This window comes from Bos javanicus, chromosome 3 (genome assembly GCF_032452875.1).
Source record: "Bos javanicus breed banteng chromosome 3, ARS-OSU_banteng_1.0, whole genome shotgun sequence".
NCBI classification, from domain to species: domain Eukaryota; kingdom Metazoa; phylum Chordata; class Mammalia; order Artiodactyla; family Bovidae; genus Bos; species Bos javanicus.
The window spans coordinates 105,994,564-106,017,955 of NC_083870.1; the positions used below are offsets into that span (position 1 = coordinate 105,994,564).

The 23,392-nt window shown below is 43.1% G+C and overlaps 1 protein-coding gene across 1 annotated transcript in view; it reads right to left on the reverse strand.

Annotated features, from left to right (window-relative positions):
• The window catches only part of SMAP2 (small ArfGAP2), a 50,006-nt gene extending 36,119 nt beyond the window's left edge, over positions 1–13,887 (reverse strand). The window contains exon 1 of the mRNA XM_061412369.1: positions 13,323–13,887. Within this exon, the coding sequence (XP_061268353.1) occupies positions 13,323–13,425 (103 nt within the window). The 5' untranslated portion in view covers positions 13,426–13,887. The remainder of the gene's footprint in view (positions 1–13,322) is intronic.
• Positions 13,888–23,392: the final 9,505 nt, after the last annotated feature.

Below are 23,392 nucleotides of genomic sequence, written 5' to 3' on the forward strand. Positions count from 1 at the left end.
TCTGTATCGATGTCCTGATCTTCAAGTGCTCTTTTCTCTTACCACATACTTTTTACTCTCTGCTCCTGGAAAGCCCAATGCCTGAGCTTGTGTGTGAAGGTTCATCTCCCACCCCTTCTCACTCACAGTCCTCCTCCTCAGAGGAAGCCCAGAGGTGGAGGACAGTGAAGAACAAGCGGCCAGGCAGAACTCATTTTTCAGTTGTTTGAAGGGAAGCTCATGCTTTTCACACAGGCAGAGAGAGGCTTTACACAAAACCTTCCGAGTCAGCAGATGAGCTCGTACACGAGACCACAGACATGTGAACTTCTCCCTTCCACACCGGTGTGCAGCTTTCCCAGCAGATGGAAAACCAGTGCCAGTTTAATCGCATCACAACCGCATGCAAAAGCTAGAGAACTTCCATTCCTAAACAAACAGCAGAACAGAAATGAATCCAATATCAAAGTACAGCCAGTTAGTTCAGTGACGCACAGAATGTTAGTCATTGAAACAGCCCTGGCTTAAGGGAGCGGAGCAAAGGTGGAGATCTGCCCTTCCAGAGGAAGACATTCACTACAAGCTTTCACAAGCCAGGTGTTTCAGAATTGGGTATAATGAGGTACAGGTCAGAAGGGGGTGGGGCAAGATGCCAGCTGTGTGGATAGAAAGCTCCTGCAAAGGGAACTTTATGCAGGGGAACCCAGGGCAGGTCTCAAGGAAAAGCACAGCTTCAAAAGAGCCAAAGCAAGGTTCTTGGAATTAGACAAACCTGTTCCAGTGGGACAGAGAGAGCTTCTAAAAGCGCTGCAAGGTTCTGATGAATTTCTACAGCACCTGAGAACAGTGTCTAAATATTTACTCCCATCCCACAAAAAAGGCTAAAGGGCTACTGTTTCAGCTTTCTGTTTCACACCCGTGGCTACATCCCCCCACCCAGTGATGTGTCACACTAAAACCTCCTATGCGAAGGACAGGGTACTAGCTTTGTGACTGGCTCCAGCTTTCAACGTGGCACAGATGCCAGGAGCACACAGAAGAAACGGCACACAAAAGCAATGGTCACAAAGCCACCAGGAAATTCACCTGCTGGGCTTCCTGCAATGTCACAGAGCTTCAAATATCTGAGTTGAGAGGATAAAGGTGACTTTCAAAAAATAAAACAGGAGAAAGAGTATGACCTGAACATGCATGACTAGGAGAGTGTTCACGATGCCCACAGAACACACTCTACCCCATTCAGCAAACATCATTCTGCACCCAACCCAGTCGAGAGTGCGGACTGGAAAGAGGAGAAAAAGATGATACTGGGGACAAATGTAAAGTAATTCAACCTAAAACCAAAATTTTTGTGGGTAGGAAGATAAATTAGGAGTCTGGAATTAAGATATACACACTACTATAGATGAGATAGTAAACAAGGACCTGCTGTATAGCACAGGGAACTATATTTAATATCTTTTAATAACCTATAATGGAAAAGAATGAAAAAGAATGTGTATACACACACACGTGTGTGTGAGTGTCCTCAATCATTTTGCGGTAGATGTGAAACTAACACAATGTTGCAGATTATACTCCAAAAAAAATGGTTACAGAAGCACAGACGCTATGCAGCAGATGCTGAGCATCAGGTATCAGGGAAACATGGAACAAGGTGCCTGTCCTTATGGAACCCACAGTCTAAAGAAAGCCTTGTAAAACAAAAGCAAAAACCAGTGGCTGTTATCCCCTTTCCACCATAGTAGGGCTTCTAATCCTTCTTCCCAGGGGACTGAGTTTAAGTGAAGGAGGCCTGTATGAACAGCATAAGATGCTGATCAGTGGCCTGACAGAACAGTTCCACATATCAAGTACATAATGTGCAACGTGCACGTCAGATATAAAAATATATCTTGGCCCATCTTGCTATGATCATATCCTGTAAATCTGTTCCTTATGGTTAAGCCTGGATTCTCCCCAGCTCTCTGCTCCCGTCTCAAATGTCCACTACAATAAGACAGTTCAAAGCGACAGCCCCCACAGCAAGGCCGTCTCTACAGGGGCTCAACCGGAGAACCCCCTGACCACTCCTTAAAATTAGAAGGCACACATCACTACTCCACTCTGAACGCATAAATAACCCATCAGTCTAACAGCAACACCAAAATTCACATTGTCTCGTTATAAAAAATTTTATAACCCTGAAAATTTAAGACCCAAATGCCCAACAACTGGGCAAGAATTGAGTAATGATATATTCAAACAATGGAGTACAATAAAGGCATTTAAACATTTTTAATGTCAGGAAAAATGCTTATGATAAATATTAAGCAAAACAACAATGATATAAAACTATATTACAGTAGTATAAGCTTAAGTAAAAATGGGTGATAACGATTATATGAAATATCTTCTACATTACTATACTTTTTCATACTTTCCAATGATTTCCGTCACAAATATGAATAACTTTCATAATGAGAAAAAGATAGTTTTTCTTTTTTAGAGAAATAGCATTTAATGATGTTTAGCTAATAAGCACAACTGTCCTGGGAATCTGTTCCTATCGATCCTTAATTTGAGTCACTTGTGTCAGATGCCTATTCACAGACAAGGCTCAAAACCAAGTCAGAAGGCTCAAGGGAGCTGAGCTGGAATCTTCCTGATTCCAATGCTGTATTTAATGATGCTTCCTTTCTCTCACAGGAGAGCTAGGAATGTTCACACAACACTCACACTACCAGAAAGACCTCAAAATTCCCCTCAGTCTGAAACAGTTCCTCTAACTCATCTCCTGACATCTACCTTGGGAGAGACCAAGTTCCCAGTCCCTTACAGCTATTCTCACAATAAAAACGCTTTCGATACAGCAGAAGAGGCTGAGTCTTTTCATTCTTTCTTTTTCAAATCGGCTGTCACACTTCAAATGGTCTCCATTAAGTCCATTGTTTCCAGCTATTTTGAACACAAGCATCATGATAAGAATAGGGAGTTTCCTTCCTCTTTCTCATCAGAGGCCTTGGGTCAGTTATAACCCAAGTGGTAAAGTGTCAACATGAAAAGACACCAATGTCCCCTCCATCAACAGCACAGGATGGAAAATTCTGTAGGTGATTATTTTTTGAAGGCACTAGAACAAAAACCATCTAAATAATATTAGGACAATTTTTAACTCAAGACTTGAAACACTAGAGAACTCATTTCTAAATTTACACACACAAACACACACACACACAGAGGGGACTTCCATTAAGATAAGAAAAGAGGAAGAAGTTAAAATTCACTGTGTGTGCATTCAGGAAATAACACTGTAGGATTAACATGTAAACCCACATCTCAAGATGTAAGCTCTGTGACAGAGGCGCGGGGATATTTACGGACTTCCCACCACCAGCAACCGCCATGAAAGACAGGGTGGCTGTTTGCAATAAAGGGAAAGAAAAGGTGCTCATTTCCGCACATCTCTATGCGGGGACAGGCTTATCAGCTGCAGCTGAGACTAGGTCTCTCCTCCTCCTGTATTTCTCTATTATTTTCACTACATCATAAAATGGAAAAGGTTACACGTTTGTTCCTTGGGTGAGGAGAAAGGACATGAAGCCTGAGGGATCTGGTTCTCGTTGTTTCTGATTAAGACAGTTCTTTTTGTAAGTTTTGACTTGAAATTAAGTAAGGATAAACAAAGCATTTTCCAAGTGGACTTATGAAATCCAGTACTTTCTAAATAAACCATATCCAACAGCTATTTAAAAAGCAAACCAGAATACCCATAGGAAATATACAAATGGGGAAAAGAGGGCTATGGTCAACAAAAATGGTTAAAAAGCTACTTAACATTGGTTGAAAACGAGCAGCAACAACAAAATCCCAGCAACAGGCTGCAGAGGTGGGAACCCGGGACAAGTTCCAGCCACACAAGAGGGAGCATGGGGGTTTCAGGGGCGTGATGCACAAACTGAAGACGACCACCAGGGTGACCTTACGCTGATGGGTGGCCACAGCTGAAGGCAGATTTGGCTCATCTCTGGGGTTTTCCACTGGGAAGAAACCTGCAGTTCAGCCATCAATGGACCAGCATCCACACAGCCTGTGGGGGAAATACAGGATCCAGAAGAGTGGGGTAGGAAAGGAGAAAGTTTGGAAAATGGAAGAGTCAAATACAGTAGTGAAATATTGCAATTATTAAACACGAGGCTTCAAAACCACATAAGTGTACCTCTTAAGGTGAAAGGGGCTGGCTGGGAAGAACTGGTACTCTGGGAAGAGATATGCTTTTTACACTACCAAATTACACTTCAATCACATGCGTGAATTATAGTAGTACCTGCTATGAGGAAACTAATTTTTGGAAAAGAAGAGAAAAACAATGAAACCTATGCAATTTTTACCACTGGTAACTTTACTCAACGAGAGGTCCTTATCCATAGCTTCTGCAGGAAAAGAACCACCTAAAAGCAAACATACTCACACTCCACTGAAAAACCCTTGCTGGCCTAGTTCCACCAATTCCAATAATGTGGCAGGCGCCCAAAGGCAGGTGACCCGATTGACAAAAAAAGCACTTCTACAAAGCGCTCAACTCGTATCACATAACTCATTAAACAGCTCATCATCAAGAAAACTGGCAGCAATAACCTGAGAAGCCTTGCCTTTACAAGGAACAGCAGCAACCTTCTGAATAAGACAAAATATTTTTCAGGTCTAGTATAGAAGACAGCGAACTTCGGCAAACTTCGGGAGACGGTGAGGAACAGAGAGGCCTGGCAGACTTCAGTCCATGGGGTTGCAGAGACGGACGCGACGAGGGGACTGGGCAACAACAACAGAGAAGACTGTGTGTCCAGTGATCTCCTCTCTCACCCAGTGCTAACTGATCTGAGCTTGCTGAGGGAGGGGAACAGACAAACCAATCACAACTATTTAAAGAGATACCCAACACAAGGAAAATTGGCTCCAGCTTAACAATCAGAAAAGTCTAATCCGTACCACATTTTAAGGCTGCAATCCTCAAAACTCTTTGCATATCTTAAGTGATACCGACTCGAGTTTTTAGTTGTGGATGGGACAAACTCAGTGTATACACATCATGCCTAAGTCTTCCCAGAATTAGCAGGGTGGGAACTTATTTTCCAAGTAACCAAATGATAAACTGCTCCTGGTAGAAACAGAAAGTCAAATACAGATTCCACAGAAGTCATGCATCCTAATTAAAAAGGCAATGACTGAGTTGTAACATTACTTCCCAGGACTAATTATTGTTTTGGCAACAGTTAAGCTCCTTTAGAAGCACTGGCCTGAACACCCTTCTTATCCTTTGTCCAAAATAACTCAACTGTTTTCTTACAAGCAGAAAGAACTGCATCTTGGAGATTTAAGTGCCTTTGCCTGTCTCAACTTGGATCCTCCCCTTCCTCCACACTATCACGGGGAACTACATCTCCCAGGCTCCCCTGCCAACTAATTTCTTGGTAAGTTCCATCAATGGGAGGCACTGATAAGGATAAGAGGCAGGAGAAGGGGGGCAGCCAGGGTAACACTCTCTATCTTACTTGGTCCGAGTTCCAGCTTCCACCAGACAGCTTTTCTTTCCACTCTTCTTGGTCCCAGCAGATGGCTCAGGCTTCTGGCCTTTGCTGACTTCAGCACCTTCTAATTTCCTTAGGGCATAGGAGGTTCCAGGTGTTGCCAATCTCTGCGTTGTCTCACCAGCCCACTGACCTTCTTGGCCCTTTTATCACCTATGGAACCTATTCGATATTAAAGTCCCTCAGCTTGTATCTCCTGTAGTGTTTTCTGTTTCTCTGAAGGGTCCATGACTTTTAAATATATTTTAAAAACTTAGATTTCCTAAGAATTACACAAATATTCAGATAAGTTATAAAGGATTTCTTTTAATAAGAAACAAAGGATTTGTATCATTCAAGCAAATATTTACTGACAGCCTGACTGCCTGGCGTGCTGCGATTCATGGGGTTGCAAAGAGTCGGACACGACTGAGCAACTGAACTGAACTGACCATACTAGGTCCTGGGAATACTATATTGAACAAAACAGGCACAAAACTCCTGCCCTCATGCGGCTTACTTTCTAGTGAACTGTGGCAAATTACAATTTTAAGAAGTTAACTAGCAGAGGAATATTTCTTTAAAAATAGAGGAATTTGGTAAAAGTGAATTAACTTTAAGGGGTTCTGCTCTACAGAGACTTGGTTCCTACCTTTTCAGTGTGGTATGCTGAACTGTCACATTCCAGGGGCCAGTATAGAACTTCTTCAAAGTTAGTATCTACTTAAACTGGCAACTTGCTCAAACAAAAATATAACTGTGATAAGGATTTAGGCAGACACAATAATAAAAGTTAAGCGCTGTATGCTTAAATGAAAAACACATGAGTGTTTGATGCAGAGTCTTGCTGGGTATCTTTTTCAGAGGAGCTATTACTTGGAGGAATTGAGTTTGAGTCCATTTAATGTCACTTTATCTCCTCCCTATGGCGCAGGTAGCTTCCAGTATCACATACAAAGCCAGCCACAATGCACATAACGAGTCAAGTGTTGTGGTCTCCAACTGCATGACATTATTTCCAAGATGGAATTTTTAGGCTGAACAGAAACAATGACTCATGTGGTGAACAGTTACACAGACGACTCTGCCCAAGAAAGCTGCCACCTACATACCACGATCTCAGAGGAAACATGCAGAAAGAAGGTAGTTTTCTGATTTATTTAAAAGCAATAGATTTGCTGAAAGGTATACTGAGATGTGGCTGCAGCTGCCTGTTGTTTACACATCCGGCTTCCCAAGTGGCGCTCAGGGTAAAGAATCCGCCTGCCAAATACAGGAGACACAAGAGATAAAGGTTCAATCCCTGGGTTGCGAAGATTCCCTGGAGAAGCAAAAGGTAACCCACTCCAGTATTCTTGCCTGGAAAATTCCATGGGCAGAGAAGCCTGGAGGGCTACAGTCCATGGGGTCGCAAAGAGTCAGACACGACTGAACACACACACAAGCACTGAACAGCCAAGGGCTTGCGTGAAATATTCTTAGACTGCTTGAGTGTGAGAGCATGCTCAGCTTCAAAAATCCAACGTCACCAGCTCCAGAAACAGCATGACATCGACGGCTGGCATTTCACTAGACTTCACAAGATAAATGAAGGTACTCATGAAGGGAGATCTGGTGGGCACGATACTCTGACCTTCCTTACCACTCAGCAGTTAGAAAACATTTCATGTTTGCTATATTTACAACTCCATCTGAGTAGCGGGTGGACTTCCAATACTGTGGGTTTCTTACATAACAGAGAGTCTAATGCATATTCATAATTTCAATGCCACACAGCAAGTCAACTACAGAGCTAGTCTGACGTGTCTCTGCCTACCTTAGCCCTTGTCAATCCCCAACATGTAGTGAGACTATACCAAAGAATCTCACACACACATTACAGCACGTCTTGGAGGCTTTGCACGTTCTTCTTCCTCGGCTTGGAATGCAAGTCCCCTAAATTCACCTGACAAAATCATGCTTATCATTCAAGACATAGCCTACTTGTCTCTCTGAGCCATGACTTCCTAAGCAGACTCGCTTGCTTTCTTCAGCGCTTTCATTTCTCCCTGTACACAGTGCTACAATGATAATTACTACATTGCATCATTTATCTGTTTACACATCTGCTTGCTCATTAGACTATAAAATCCCTGAGACCAAAGGCCCTATCTTTTAATCTACATGTCTTGGTAGTGTCTGACACAAAGCAGGTGCTTAAGAGCATTTTCTGAATGAATACATACAGTGTGGGACTGCACTCTCAGAAGACAAGGCATTTTGTACTTTCTATCCCACTGCTACCAGATGATATTTAAAGGACAGAGAGAACTAATAGGAAAATGTCTCCCAGGGAACAGTTTGAATAAGTGGATGTTAAAGGACAACCTAGGGACTTCCCTGGTGGTCCAGTGGTTAAGAATCTGCCTTGCAGGACTTCCCTAGCGGTCCAGTGGCTAAGATTCTGCACTCCCAATGCAGGGGGCCTGGGTTCAATCCCTGGTCAGGGAACTGGATTCCACATACCACAGCTAAAGATCCCGAGTGTCTCAACTAAGACCTAGCACAGACAAATAAATCATTTAAAAAAAGAAAAAAGAATCTGCCTTGCAGTGCAGGGCATGTGGGTTCAATCCCTTGTCAGGGAACTAAGATCCCACATGCCGCATGGCACCTAAGCCTGTGAGCTACAGCCAAGATCTGGTGTGCCTCAACCAAGACCCTACGCAATCAAATAAATAAATAAAATAAAATAAATGACAACCTAACAGGGACTTTAATTACTTTCAGTAAAACTCTGTCAGCCTAACTACAATGGTCAGAGTTAAGGTGCATGAGCTGTAAAAGGACTGAGAGTTATTTGATCTTGGCTGGAAAAGGGTGTCTAACTAGAGATGGAAGGAAAATACCTTCTACTGTCCAGGTCTGTGGCAATTAAGATAAAAATCTCTTAAAAGGTGCCACAGATACAGCTAAAATAATTAAAAACTGATAGCAATGTTCATGTTCTAGGGAATGATATTCAACAAGCAATGATTTAGCTATTGACAGAAAACAAAAGTAAAGCAAAACTAGAGATGAATTTACCAGAGTTAGAATCAAATATAGGAAATGGTTTTGGCTTAAAAACTAGATGAGTTTTCTATTCAGTGAGTTATTCAGTGAGTCATTCTAACTGTGGCTTCCAGTAACTAGGGTATTTAAGGGAATAAAGTCTGAAAGTGGAATGAATGAATAAAATTAAGATGAAATAAATGAGTTCAGCAATAGTAATGATAAATAGTGCTTACATGTGTGTAACACTTTAGTTTACAAGGCATTTTTATTTTTCAAATGAGGAAAATTAAACTGAGAAACTTAGGTGGTGTGCTGAAGGTCCCAAAGCTAAAATAAGCAGAATGATAGAGTTTAACTGGATGTTCCAACATCAAAGGGCTTCCCTGATAGCTCAGTTGATAAAGAATCTGCCTGCAATGCAGGAGACCCCAGTTCGATTCCTGAGTCAGGAAGATCTCCTGGAGAAAGGACAGGCTACCCACTCCAGTATTCTTGGGTTTCCCTTGTGGCTCAGCTGGTAAAGAATCCACACGCAATGCGGGAGACCTAGGTTCAATCCCTGGGTTGGGAAGATTCCCCTGGAGAAGGGAAAGGCTACCCACTCCAGTATTCTGGCCTGGAGAATTCCATGGACTGTGTAGTCTATGCGGTCACAAAGAGTCAGACGTGACTTTCACTTTCCAACAAAAGTCTACAGCTCTGGGACTTCCTTGGTGGTCCAGTGACTTCCATTGGAAGTCCTTCCATTGGAAGAATCTGTCTTCCAATGCAGGGGATGTGGGTTTGATCCCTGGTTGGGGAACTAAGATCCCACATGCCTTGGGGCAACTAAGATCTGAAGAGGTCAAAAATAAATAAATAAATACATATTTTTAAAAGTCTACAGCTCTGATTCTTTGCACCTGAAAGGTGAGCTTACAGGTGCTATGGACGGGGGCTAGGACACTGCCTAAGATGACTTCAGCGAGAGCAGATGTTTCCAAATCAAGCATATCTTTCAACTTTAAACCCTGGGGACACTCCTTACTGTGCATGGAGAGGGACTCTCCATGCCCTTCATGTTATACACTTGATTGAAAAAGTGAAAGGTTGGGACTTCCCTGATGGTCCAGTGATTAAAAATCTGCCTGCTAATGCAGGGATGCAGGTTCAATCTCTGGTCAGGGAACAAAGATCCCGTATGCTGCAGGGCAACTAAACCTGTGTGCTCCAACTACTGGACGTGCTGCAACTACTCAGCCTAAGCACCACAATGAAAGATCCCGCGGGCTTCAACTAAGACCCAACGCGGCCAAAAAAAAATAAATACGTAAATATTAAAGAAGAAGAAAAAGAATGCAGGGTGCCATGGACTTTGGGTAACATGCTATTATTTGCATAAAAGCACTGAAAAGGAATATATTTAAATGAAGTTGTCTATGTATGTATCATCTCTTAAAAGTCACGTAATAAATTACCAACAGTGGTTACCTCCAGAAGCACTGGGAAAAGCTGGTTAAGGGATCAGGGACAGGAAAACAACTTTTCACTGAATACATTCCCTTTTGAACTTTTTGAATTTTGAACCACATAAAAGTGGTTTTTCAAATAGGAAATCTGAATTTAAGAACACGTACTAGGCATTGGAACAAAGGCAGTGGCCAGGTGATTTGAAGTGAAACATTTCCAAGATGGAGTGTAGAAGAACAGAGCAGTAAAAAGGTATTACAGACTTTCTGTCAGACTCCAGAACTCTATGTGGTATTTCACAGTTGAAAGCAAATACTCCTCAAGACCATCAAATTTCTTCCATTCTAATTCTTTGCTCATTAAACAGCTCTATTTTTTTCACGAACCTTGATACTGAGAAAGGAACATCCCAACATTGGACATAAGTATTCAGGTCATCAGAAAGGTAGATCCTTTCATGCTAAATAGGATAGTGTCCAGTTTAAACCACTCTCTGAAGAGGCTGATTAGGAGTTATTCCAGGCATACAGACAAAACATGGAACTGCAGAGCTACAGACTAAACCTCTAAACACGCAGCCTGGCCTCAGCAAGGTAGAGTTAACCATCAACATATCTGAAGTTTTCAGTATGTTTGTCCTCTCTTCTACCACAACTTCAAGTCAGCCCAAAATTTTACCCTAAAGGTCACAGTAAGTTAAAGGCTTTGGGTGATGAAACCATATCTTTCAGCTTAAAGCAAGTTGAAGCATTTGCTTTAAAGGCAGTATCAAAGTGGCCTCCATTCCCACTTAAATTATTTCAATGCCTTGGAGGTACAGGAAACTTGTGAGTCTTATGCTCAAGAGAGTTAAAAACAAAAACAAAAAAACCCAGAACCAACAAAACTTATACTACACAAAGAGAACACATTTATTCTCTATTCTGATACTCAAATTACGTATCTTATAACATCATTCTTAAATCAGTATACAATTTTTTTTAAAGAATTACTGCCAGAGGTATTTTGAAACATTACAAAAATACCTGTTCATAGGTCTGCAGTTCAGGGTTACATCATCTGACTTTATGTTAATGGATTAGTAAGCAATCACTCACCAGGTCCTACACAATTAAGCTCTCAATTTTGTAAGTAAGAAAGGACATGAGACCTACAGATAAATACCCAAGTACAAACCTCATTTTAGCCTGCAACTTTAAAATTCCTCCTCCCACTAAAAGTGTTTTTTACCAGAGCTAAGAGATAACTTAATCTACGGATTCAAGTGTCTCTTCCTTCCACGATCTGACATTTGTCCACATGACCATTACGACAACCACAGTCAGGAAAAAGGAGCGGAAGAATGAATGGGAGGAGTTCAAAGAGTACAAGGGCTAGCTAACACATAAACCGCAAAAACTGAGGCCACAAATATCTTACTGACTTGAACCGAACGATGACTGATTGACACATTGTCATCTCATTTTTAATAGAATGGCCAAGTCACTGAAGCCATCAGGCCAAAATGTAAAGCTAATTCATGAAAAGAAGTCATTTCAGGACCCAGGATTCTACTATCAAAATTAGTTAATAAAGTTTACAGGCCAGCAGTTACCATCTCTCATTAAGAATGAACTAACTAATGTTTTATTACCTGATCCCCAGTAATTCTGTCAATAAAGAGCAACAGAAAATTTGGAGGTGATGAATCAACCTCTCTTCCATGTGCTATGTTTTGTTGGAATATGAGTAAGTACAAGAGTGGTATGGGAAATGGGGGGTGGGGTGGTACCGATTATCAAAATGGTATCTGACTCCCCAAACGGAGCAGTGCTCACTCAGTGGGTTGTTCCACTGCGACTCAACATCTGTCAACTGAGGACACAAGGGAATTTGAGTCAAGCCAAAGAGATATACTCCCAAATTTTAAGCCAAATCTTCCCATAGAGCTAGCAGAAGATCTCATGAAAGTCAACTATAAGAAATTAACCTACTCAACATAACCTTATTCTACAATACTTTTTAAAATGAATTTTTGCCAATGCAAAAATTCAGGAAAGAAGTCGGGGGATCTACTTTCCTAATGGCACATGCCATTTACCCATTGGTAAAGGGCACTAAAATATACTACCAGGGGTCCAAATCAATGTCTCTCTCCCATCTCCTTATATAACCTTACTTCTCCAAAATAAAAGGTAATTAAGTGAAAGTATCAATTAAGCATGTAATTCCTTTCTCAATACTGATAAAGACAAATACATTTGGATCTTTGCTGTGTACTATATGCCCAACATGCTATATGGCAAACAATCCAGGTGAATTCACTGTGTTATGGACAAAAGTAAATTCGCAATAGCTCCCAAACCAAAAAAGGAATTTTCCCAACTCCAATTTATATTCCAAAGAATTCAGAAAGAAAATAAGGAAACAAAATATTTGTAACCTATCAATTTCGAGCGCAAATATTTCACTAATAAGCAAGCTTTGGTTGCATGCTAATTTGTAACTGTACCAAATCATGAATCTTTAAGGGCACAGAAAACAAAGACACTGCCATGATCATATTTCATCTTTAGAAGGATGATCGCCATGGAAGTAACAAATTCGATGAGCCCTTGTTTCCTTCTCTGCACTGATTAAACCGATCCTGCACTACAGCCACAATCTGCCAGTTCCTGCCACCACACACACATCAGGCCTCCAACACTCTCCACAAGCCAGGGCTAGGCTGTCTAGAAATCCGCACTGTGTCACTGCATAAGCCAGTTCCCCCCTCCACACATCCTGGAAGAGGAAAGCCACCTAAGCACTCTGTCAGATCTCAGCAAGGCTGTAAAATGACAGAAGGAACTGCTAACCAAATAGCAGGCAGCCACGCTCACCACCTTTAAAAACCATTTAAGCAGTTTTCCTCCCCGTCATCTCACTTCCCTCTCCTCCCCACCCCCTCCCCCCACCCCCCGCTGCAGTTCACCCCCAGCGTTGCAAGTGGAAGGCTGCGAGCCGCACTGACAGTGGGCGCAGAACTCATTCAGAGCCCTGAAATACAGACATTCTCACCTGCACACACCATGCCACTTCCCCCAACCCCGACCATCACCGCCCCCGCCCCCCAGCCTAGCCTCAACCATACAACTCGCCCTCGCAACCTCTCCCCACACCAATCCCGGCGCCCCAGAACACCTAGCAGCTTCCTCAAAGAGGGTAGCACGCGTTACCATTTAGACGGTAGGGGCCCCCTAAGCTCTATAGACCTCCCCCCTCCCCACACAGGTCGCCTTCCCCGTGTCGCCCGGAGACTGGACCCCTCGCCCGCAAGGAAGGATGCACTACCTTTAGACTGGCAGTCCGCACAAAACTTGTTATCCTCCTCCAGCAGCAGGTTGGCCAGGACTGCCTGGTACCGATCCACGTCCTTCACCGATTTGCCCGTCATGGCCAGGGTGCCGGTGGGGGCAGAGGGCGACGCGCCCTCTTAGCCCCCAGAAACCCCTGCCTCAGTCCGGAGGTGAGGACTCCCGGTCCCCGGCCCAGGGCACCTCCTGAGAACGAGGGAGCCCTCTCCCCTTGCGCAGTCCAGCGCCCCTTCTCCAGTCAGCCGCGCCTGCCCCCCAACTCTGCAGCCCCCCTCAGGGCGGCGCCCCCTGGCGGGCTTAGGGAAAGGCCCAGGTCCCAACGAGGCTGCCGGACCAGGCAGGACCCTCGGCCCAGGCAACAGGGACGCTCGGGCCTCCTGCTTTTGCCGGGCGCAGAGACGACCCCCGGGCCTGCCTGTCAGCGGGCTACGGCTCCCGCGCCTCGGTTTCCCTGGCAGCTGCCGCCTGCTCTGCCACCACCTCGGCCGCCTACTTCCGGCAGCTCTTCCTCTCCTCCTCCACCCAGCCCAGCCCGCGCATGCGCCCCGCCCCCACCGCTCCTGACTGGGCTCTTCCCTCCGCTCCGCTTCTCAAGAACCAATCCGGGCAGAAGTAAGGGGTGGGGCTTGGATGGGGCGGAGGAAGGATTGGGCACGCCCCCTGCATGTCCTTGGAAAAGAATGAATGGAGCAGGCGGAGAGCGGGTGGAGGGAGTGGAGGAAAGTGAAGGGAAACAACAAATAACTGAGCTCTTACACGTGCCAGGCACTGTGCTGAGCGCTTTCTATGAATGATCCCAACATAATCCCCCAAACCTCTCTATGAGTTAAAATTTTACCATCCTTATGTAACCTTTGGGTTGTGAATGCTCCAAAGCTTATTCTTTCCTTCAACAGCCAAATAGAAGGGTCCTACCTTCTAAACCTCTTAACAGAGGTCCATATAGCCAAAGCTATGGTTTTCCAGTAGTCATTATGGATATGAGAGTTGGACCATAAAAAAAGGCTGAAAGCCGAAGAATTGATGCTTTCCAACTGTGGTGCTGGATAAGACTCTTAAGTGTCCCTTGGACAGCAAGGAAATCAACCTAAAGGAAATCAACCCTGAGTATTCACTGGAAGGACTGATGTTGAAGCTGAAGCTCCAATACTTCGGTCACGTGATGCGAAGATCCGACTTATTGGAAAAGATCCTGATGCTAAGTAAGATTGAGGGCAGGAGGAGAAGGGGGTGACAGAGGATGAGATGGTTGAATGGCATCACCAACTCAATGGACATGTGTTCAGCAAACTCCTGGAGATGGTGAAAGGGAAGCTTGGCGTGCTGCAGCCCATGGGGTCACAAAGAGTCAGACACGATGTAGTGACTGGATAACAACAACCACCTCCTAATACAGAATAAGGGAACATCAATCACAACCTCCCCCTGGTTACCTCTCACTTGGTATGCCTGCTCCTGCTGAATTCTGGGTTTCTCTGTTCATTAGGTCTCCTCTTATGATTATTGACATCTTTGGACATTGTTTTGCCTAAACACTTTCTTGTTTAATTCCTCAGTTCTCCCAAAATAGTGCAGTTTTGTGCAGAAGACCTTTACTGAAAGTTATGTGGAGAGGTGAGGTGGAGAGGAGGGGCTATTACAGTAAAACACAAGAATCAGATCAAAACACAAGAATAGATAACTAATTAAAATGATTATTAAACATCATTGTCTAAAACCACCCTTACTACAGAGGGGATTAAGTACAGAATTTCTCAATGGCTGTGCTTTTCTTTAGGGACTTACCTGCCGTCTGGCAAATGTTTTCCTTCACTCATTCATTCTTTCAATCACCTAGTAAACTGTTACTGAGAAACTTCTAAGTATGAGGCACTGTCCCGGGGTGGGATGAGAGGGAACAATGTGATTCAGTTAATGGTTTTAAGCAGTCAATCTGGCTGCTACGGGAAGAGTGGATTTGGGAAGCTGGTAAGACCAGATGTTCAGAGTTATCTCTAGTCAAATTTTCCTCCATCTCTTTGCCTCCCTGATGGCTCAGCGGTAAAGAATCCACTTGCAATCCAGGAGACACAGTTTCAATCCCTGGGTTGAGGAGATTCCCTGGAGAAGGAAATGGCAACCCACTCCAATATTCTTGCCCAGGAAATCCCATGGACAGGGGAGCGTAGTGGGCTACAGTCCATGGGGTTGCAAGAGTCAGACACAACTTAGTTACTAAACTACCACACCATCTCATTACTTTCCCCCCAAAGCAAAACTTTCATCAGAAAAAAACTAAAATTTTCTATTACTGTATTAATCAAAACAATCTGATTCTCTGTCTAAACGTCTTTCCTTCTAAAGATTTGACTTTCATAAACACATAAGTTCATTAAGGTATTTTTCCTAAACAAATTCTCAGTTCTTTCTCTAGAAGGAATTCTGCCTTCCTCTGAAGCTAATATTCTCAACCGATATCCCATTTGTAATCATTTTTCTTACATTAACGTACTTAGATTTTCTTATTTTAACACTTCTTTTACTAATGAGCAAACTGAGACTTAGAATAATAAACTCCTTCATCTAGGGAGTAGTAGACCTGGGATTTTTAACCTAGATCTCTATGATCCCACAGCCTTAGTACTGTCAGAGTTTTTGCTTATGTTATCTATCATAACCCAGAGAAAGCCCCAACAGGATAAGTAATAATATTAACATAACAATTTTTCAAAAAAATGATGAAACAGAGTCTCAAAAGATGAAAGAAAGGCTCAGGCTTACCCAGTAAATTGTGATCACCGTGCCTTAGTTCAAATTCTCATCTTCATCCCGACACTATGCAAATAGACTTTTTGCTTTAGTCTAATTTTAGTTAATTTGATCCTTCACTCTACTCTTTGGAGTAGTTGTTGTTTAGTCACTACTGCTGCTGCTGCTAAGTTGCGTCAGTCGTGTCCGACTCTGCGCGACCCCATGACGGCAGCCCACAAGGCTCTGCCGTCCCTGGGATTCTCCAGGCAAGTTTTTCTTGGGCTGCAGTCCATAGAGTCACAAAGAGTTGTGACTCTATGGACTGCAGCCCAAGAAAAGAAAATCTCTCACTACTTCTACTTTCCCCCTTCCATTTGCCATGAAGTGATGGAACCAAATGCCATGATCTTAGTTTTTTGAATGTTGAGTTTTAAGCCAGCTTTTTCACTCTCCTCTTTTACCCTCAAGAGGCTCTTTAGTTCCTCTTCACTTTCTGCCATTAGAGTGGTATCATCTTTGTATCTGAGGTTGTTGATATTTCTCCCAGCAGTCTTGATTCCAACTTGTGATTCATCCAGTCTGGCATTTCGCTTGATGTACTCTGCATATAAGTTAAATAAGCAGGATGACGCTATGGAGAAAGCTTTCTAAATGGTAAATCTGGTTGACTGTCTCCTGCTTAAAAACCCTTTAGTGCCTCTCCATGACCTATGGCAATACTTCTCAAAATTTTCCATCTTGAGAGAGATTGTCTAGTCTAGTAGTTAAGCACACAGATTATGGGACCAGAATGACTGGGTTTGAATCCTGAGCTTTACCACTTACTATCTATATGACTTCTACCAGGTAACTTAACCTCTCTGTGCCTCAGTTATTTCATCTACAAAATGTGAACGATAGTGATATTAAACACCTCTTTCATAGGATTTTTGTGAAGCTTAACTGAGATAACGCCTGTAATATATTTAGAAGAGCTCTTGGCACACAGTGAGTGACAGACAATCAATGCTCTTCACCAAATATTGCTGGCCTTCTGCCTTCTGGGCGCAGGGTAGGATTTTATTTCCTGGCTCTCTTACCATTGGGTGTGGCCAATGAGTTTGAGCAGAAAGGTTATGTGTCCCTTCATGCCTTAAGCATTTAATCACTGCTTTGAGACTCCTCAGATTCTCTTTCCCTCTGACATGGAAACCATCAATGTTCAAGATGGCGTTTGTCTTAGTACCATAACAGAATACCATAGACTGGGAGGCTTATAAACATAAATGTATTTCTCATAGCTCTGGAGACTGGGAAGTAAAAGATCAAGGTGCTGAAAGTTTCTGTGAGATCCCACTTCCTGGTTCACAGCAGGGGATGTAACACTGAGTCCTCATAAGGCGGAAGGGGCAATAGAGCTCTCTGGGTTCTTTTTGTAAGGGCATTGATCTCATTCATGGGGCTTTCCAGGTGGCACTAGTGGTAAAGAACCTGTCTGCCAATGCAGGAGACGTAAGAGATGCTGGGTTGGGAAGATCCCCTGGAGGAGGGCATGGCAACCCACTCCAGTATTCTTTCCTGGAGAATCGCATGGACAAAGGAACCTAGAGGGCTACAGTCCATAGGTCGCAAAGAGTTGGACATGGCTGAAGTGACTTTGCATCCATGCACAATCTCATTCATGAGGACTCCACCCTCATGACCTGATCCCTTTTCAAAGGCTGAACTTCCTAATACAATCACATTAGGTGGCAGGATCTTAATATATGCATTTGGGGAATTATGGACTTAAACATTCAGTCCCTAACAGTGGTTGTTCTATTATCCTAAATTCCCCAGTAGCTAGAAGTGAGAGCTCTCTGCCAACCCATAAAGGATATGTAGCATGGGCAAGAAATTAGCCTTCTTTGTGTTAAGCCACTGAACTTTGTGTACCTTACCCCAATTGATACACCAAACATGTGCTATTGTTATTATTATTATTATTATTATTATTAGCACAGGAGGGAATTCCCTGGTGGTTCAGTGGTTAGGACTCTACTGGAGTGGGCATGGATTTGACCCCTGGTCAGGAAATTAAGATTCCAGGTGGTGCAGTCAAAAAAAAAAAAAAAAAAGCAGAGGAAAGTGAATGCATATTCCAGGGTCTCAGAATATGGCCAAAGCAAACTTCTTCTCTTCCCAAGTACACATATTTGTATTGAAGTCTTGAATTTTTCTTTGACAATTCCTGCAAAAATGTTCCCTCCATTCCATACGTGACTGTGTTATCTTGTCATTAAACTGTTTCACATTAGCTACCACCAGAGAGAAAAGTTTCTAATCTCTCTCAGTGGCTACTGAATACAATTTGATTGCATTATACCTATGGATTTCAGAAAACTGGGATAAATTGAAGAGACCTGACACCATATATACTCAACCTCCAGGTCATTTCTCTTCTTGGTCTTTATATCAGAACAGTTTGAAACCCCAACTCACATAAATAAAAGTACAAAATAGAAACTTGTTTTTAAACTGTTATATTAGAATAGTCACTGTGGTAAAATGCCCAGAATACTACCAAAGAAAAAAATGGTATGGTGAATATTTTGGGACTGTTGTTATTGGAAACTATCATTAGTGTATCTTCTTGCTAAGAGATCAAATCTCCTGAGTCATATAGTGAAATAAAGCAGCTTCTAATCCCCTGGTCAGACACTTTACCTATTCAAGGTAATACTCAATAAAATGACGTTAGTCAAGAAAACTGAGATAACCAACCAGGACCCACTGTATAGCACAGGGAAGTCTACTCAGTACTCTGTAATAACCTATATGGTAAAAGAATCTGAAGGAGGATAGAAATATGTATATGTAAAACTAAATCACTTTGCTATACACCTGAACTGACACAACATTATAAATCAATTATACTCCATTTTAAAATGGTGGTTTAGTCTCTAAGTCATGTCTGACACTTGCGGCCCCATGGACTGTAGTCTGCCAGGCTCCTCTGTCCATGGGATTCTCCAGGCAAGAATACTGGAGTCGGTTGCCATTTCCTTCAAACCCAGGTCTCTGCATTGCAGGCAGATTCTTTACCAACTGAGCTACAAGGGAAGCCCTCCAATATAAAATAAAAATTGAAAATAAAGCTGGCTAATTAGGTTTTCCATTTTATTACCAGCTCTTACTCTTTGTCACATGTAAATGAACTTTTTTAGTATCTCAAGTGAACTCATAATCTAGTCAATATCTCTCTTCAGTCAACTCTCAATTTTTTTCTCAGTATAGAGAACTTGTGATTATTTAAAAGCTTCCACTGCCTTGCAAACATACGTCTGCTCTGGAGGCCAACTCTCTGAGCTCTGAGGCTGAGCTATGTGCCCCTCTTCTGTTGCTCCAGTTCCCATTTGTCTATTTCCACAGCCTGAGACTCTAGGAAGAGCCTCAATTTTCTGTTGTTGACGGAATGCTCTGTGAGAAAGCCATGTCTCTGTCAGCAGCACTATTTCTTGCTGTTCACAGCAATTTTGGGGATTCCAGGTGATCAGTTGTAGTCCCCTCAAGGACAGAGAGATGGCTCCTCTCCAACTCCATCACACGCTGTCATCTGGGCCCAAATGTCTGGTGCGTAGTCCTACAAGGTCTTGCTTAAAGGCCGCTTAGCTGGTGTTTGAACCTCTCTCTCTCACCTAGGGGCTCAGGCCCATTGTCCAGAGACTCAAGGAGTCTGAGGGGCACAGACTTCAATGCCGCATCAACCCACCATTTTTCTCAAGACAACTTGAGCTTCTGACCTCTACTAAACATCTCGACCTCTCTCTTCTCTCTTGGTGATGGTGGTGGTTTAGTTGCTAAGTCGTGTCCAACACTTGTGACCCCATGGACTATAGGGCTCCTCTATCCATGGGATTTCCCTGGCAAGAATACTGGAAAGGGTTGCCATTTCCTTCTCCAGGGGATATTCCCAACCCAGGGATCAAACTCGCATCTCTTGCATCTCCTGTATTGGCAGGCGGATTCTTTACTGAGCCACAAGGGAAGCCTCTTCTCTTTCTTAGTTTCAAAATAAAACTTCCCATGACTATCATCAACCACGACTAATCTGGGAGAGGAGGCAGAGCCCTCTGTACCAGCAGTATCTGAATCCCTGCCTAATTCACCATCACAGCCTTCTTGCTATGTTGCTCACAGGTGCATAATGGTGACCAGACATCACATGTGAGCAGTTGGATTGTAGCTATGGAATGATGCCGGAGAGTGGGCACCGATATTCCTATTTCTTGCATTTTCAGGGCCTAGGAGGAATTGAGCAAGTATGCCTAACCTTGCCTGGCCTACTCTGGGGACCCTGTTGTATAATAACAGAAATTTAACCCTCATCAAATAGCAGGACACTGGGGGAAAGAGAGGATCCTAAGTTTCCAAAAAGGAAAAACAAGTCACATAAAAAGAATGCAAGAATCAGAACGGCACAGAGTTCTCAAGAACAGCTCTGGAGGCCTGGGGACAATGGAAATTGCCTCCAAAATCCCAAAGGAAAAAGAATTGCCAGCTCAGAATTCTATACTAGCAAAACTATTGCTCTAGAGGCAGCACCGAGTAGAGACTTTCAGATACACTAAATTTAAAACTTTTGCTTCCTATGCTGGCTATGCTCCATTGCCTCCTCCTGCCCCCATCCACTCTCACCCTTCACCCTGCGTTGTGCCCCAAGAGGCTCTGTGCCTGGTATCAGCTCCTCCGCACACTGACTTCTGGTTGGATTCAGCCAACTGGAGGCATGAGTGGAACATCAGAGGGCAGGAGCAAGTAGAAGCTGAGTCATTCAGGGAATTCCCTGGTGGGCCAGTGGTTCAGACCCCACATTGTCAACGCCGGGTGCATGGGTTAGATCCCTGGTCAGCAAACTAAGATCCCACATGACATTGCAACACGACCAGAAAATTGGAAAAAGAAGAAGATGATGAGTTATTTATTTTCTCTGCTCCCTCCCTGCTGACAGAACTACCACATTTCTAAGTGACAGCCAGAGTCCCTCTGAGATAGCCCTCTCCTGTGGCTGTGGGTCTCACCATGTTCTAGGAACACCCACTTCTCTTGCCCCTTCCAGCTTTAAGGGTAAGAGCTTCCAGTTGTTGCTAACCCCAGGGTACATCATGCCTCTTGATTTTTTCTTTTAACCCTGCCCACATTTTGTAAAATGATTCCTTCTTTAAATTCTCTTCAATTGCCCTCTTTGTGTTGGCCATATGCTTCCTGTTGGAACCCTAACTAATTCATCTCCCAGAATGCTTACTGACACATACTTTGTCCAGAATGACAGAGTAAATCAAGAAAAATGAAAACACCAAGTCCAAAAAAGAGAAAATTTAGGAGGATGAGGACAGAGGCTATTCCCAGGGTGATGGTGAAGGGAAATTCCAATGTGACAGTGATACAACAGAATGGCTACCCTAGATTGCAGCACTGAATGGCCAGGGCCAAGAAAAATGAAATTCATAGATTAGCTGAAGTGTTGGAACCAAGAGGAAATTCTCTCTGTCAGAGGATAAGGGTATGAATTTATTATAGATTCATAGAGAATTAAACAAATAAAAATGGAGCAATTATTGACTCCAGAGGGGAAAAATTAGCCAGAAAAGTGTAATCAATGAATACAAGACTCAACTGTCAATAATATTTAGTCATAATATGAGAAAGATTGAGTATTAATTGAACAAAATATTGTTATTTAACTACACTGGGAAAATGTTGGACAGGAAGTATGTGGCGTGGATTAGGGAAGGATATAAAGAAAGAAATCTAAGTGCTCATCTTCCACAGCAGGACATGAATAAACAAAGCCCAGACAGTATATAATGGTAGTATAAGCATGTCATTTAGGTAAACTTGTAAATTCCAGAAGAAACAAGAAGAATTGAAAATGGTTGCCTCAGAGGAATAGGGACAGGGTGGGTAGGCGTGGAGCAGGGCATTCTCCTTTGTCATTATAAGCTTCATGTAATCAGATTTTTAAAATTTTATACATGTTTTATTTTGATAAGAACATTTTTAGTTAACATAATATTTTTTAAAACCCACAGTCTTTCTACGATCAATACCCATGAACCCTGAGAGATGTTTCAAAACATTTCCTGTTGAAGCGGTTTTTACTCCATGCTAAATTAGCCTCAGATAAGCATCCGCCTGGATTTTTCTCTCCATCTGCCCTCCGCACAGAGTTCCGCTCTCTGTAAATTCAGAATGCTTTTGAATGTGAGTCACAAGAAATCCAAATAACCATGGCTTAAACAAATAGTGGTTTATTTTCTCACAGAACAAGAAATCCAGAGGCAGAGCAATTATTTACATTGATTCAGCTGCCTGACAAGGCCATCAGCACCCACACTCTATCATTCTGCTTTGCCCTCATCAGGCTATTGAATTTTCACCTTCATGTTCAGTGGTTCTCAAGGGTGGTCCCCAGCTCAGTAGCATCAGCATCACGTGAAAACTTAACTTACTAACAATGCAAATTCCCAGGCTCATTCCAGACCTAGAAATAGGTCTGGGAGAGGTTCCAGCAGTCTGTGTTTTAAGAAGTCCTCTGGGACTTCCCTGGTGGTCCAGTGGTTAAGAATCCGCCTGCCAATGCAAGGGACACAGGTTCAATCCCTGGTCCAGGAAGAGTCTACATGCCCCGGGGAAACTGAGCCTGTAAACCACAGCTACTAGACCTGTGCTATAGCACCTGTGAGCCACAACTACTCACGCCCATGGGCTCTAGAGCCTGTGCTCCACAACAAGAGGTCACTGCAGTGAGAAGCTGGTGCACCTCAGGTAAAGATTAGCCCCCGGCCACCACAACTAGAGAAAGCGCACGTGCAGCAACAGAGACCCAGCACAACCAAAAATTAATTAATTAATTTAAAATTAAAACAAAAGAAGCCCTCTGGGTGATTCTGGTGCACACTCAAGTTTGAGAACCACTGCTCATGTTCATCACCTCATGGTCACAAAACGGTTGTCACAGCTTCAAACATCACATTATCTTTGAAGATGGAAAGAGGAGAAAAGAATGCTTTAAGTTCCTTTTATCAGGAAAGCAAAAAATTTCCCAGAACTTTCCAGCATACTTTCCCTAAGACTCCTTAGCCAGAATCAGGCTACATGACTCAACCCCTAACTACAAAGATGACGTGGAAGGCATGTATAGCTTTCTAGGCCCTAGACTTGAAGGCAGTAGTAGAGAAGAGGGCTGGGAATGGCTGTGTTCGGTAAGCAGACAGCATCTGCCACAGGGTTTATGATGCTCAGGGCCATAGACAGCATCATTCCTGACCCCATCATGGAAAAGCAGCAGATCTTGTC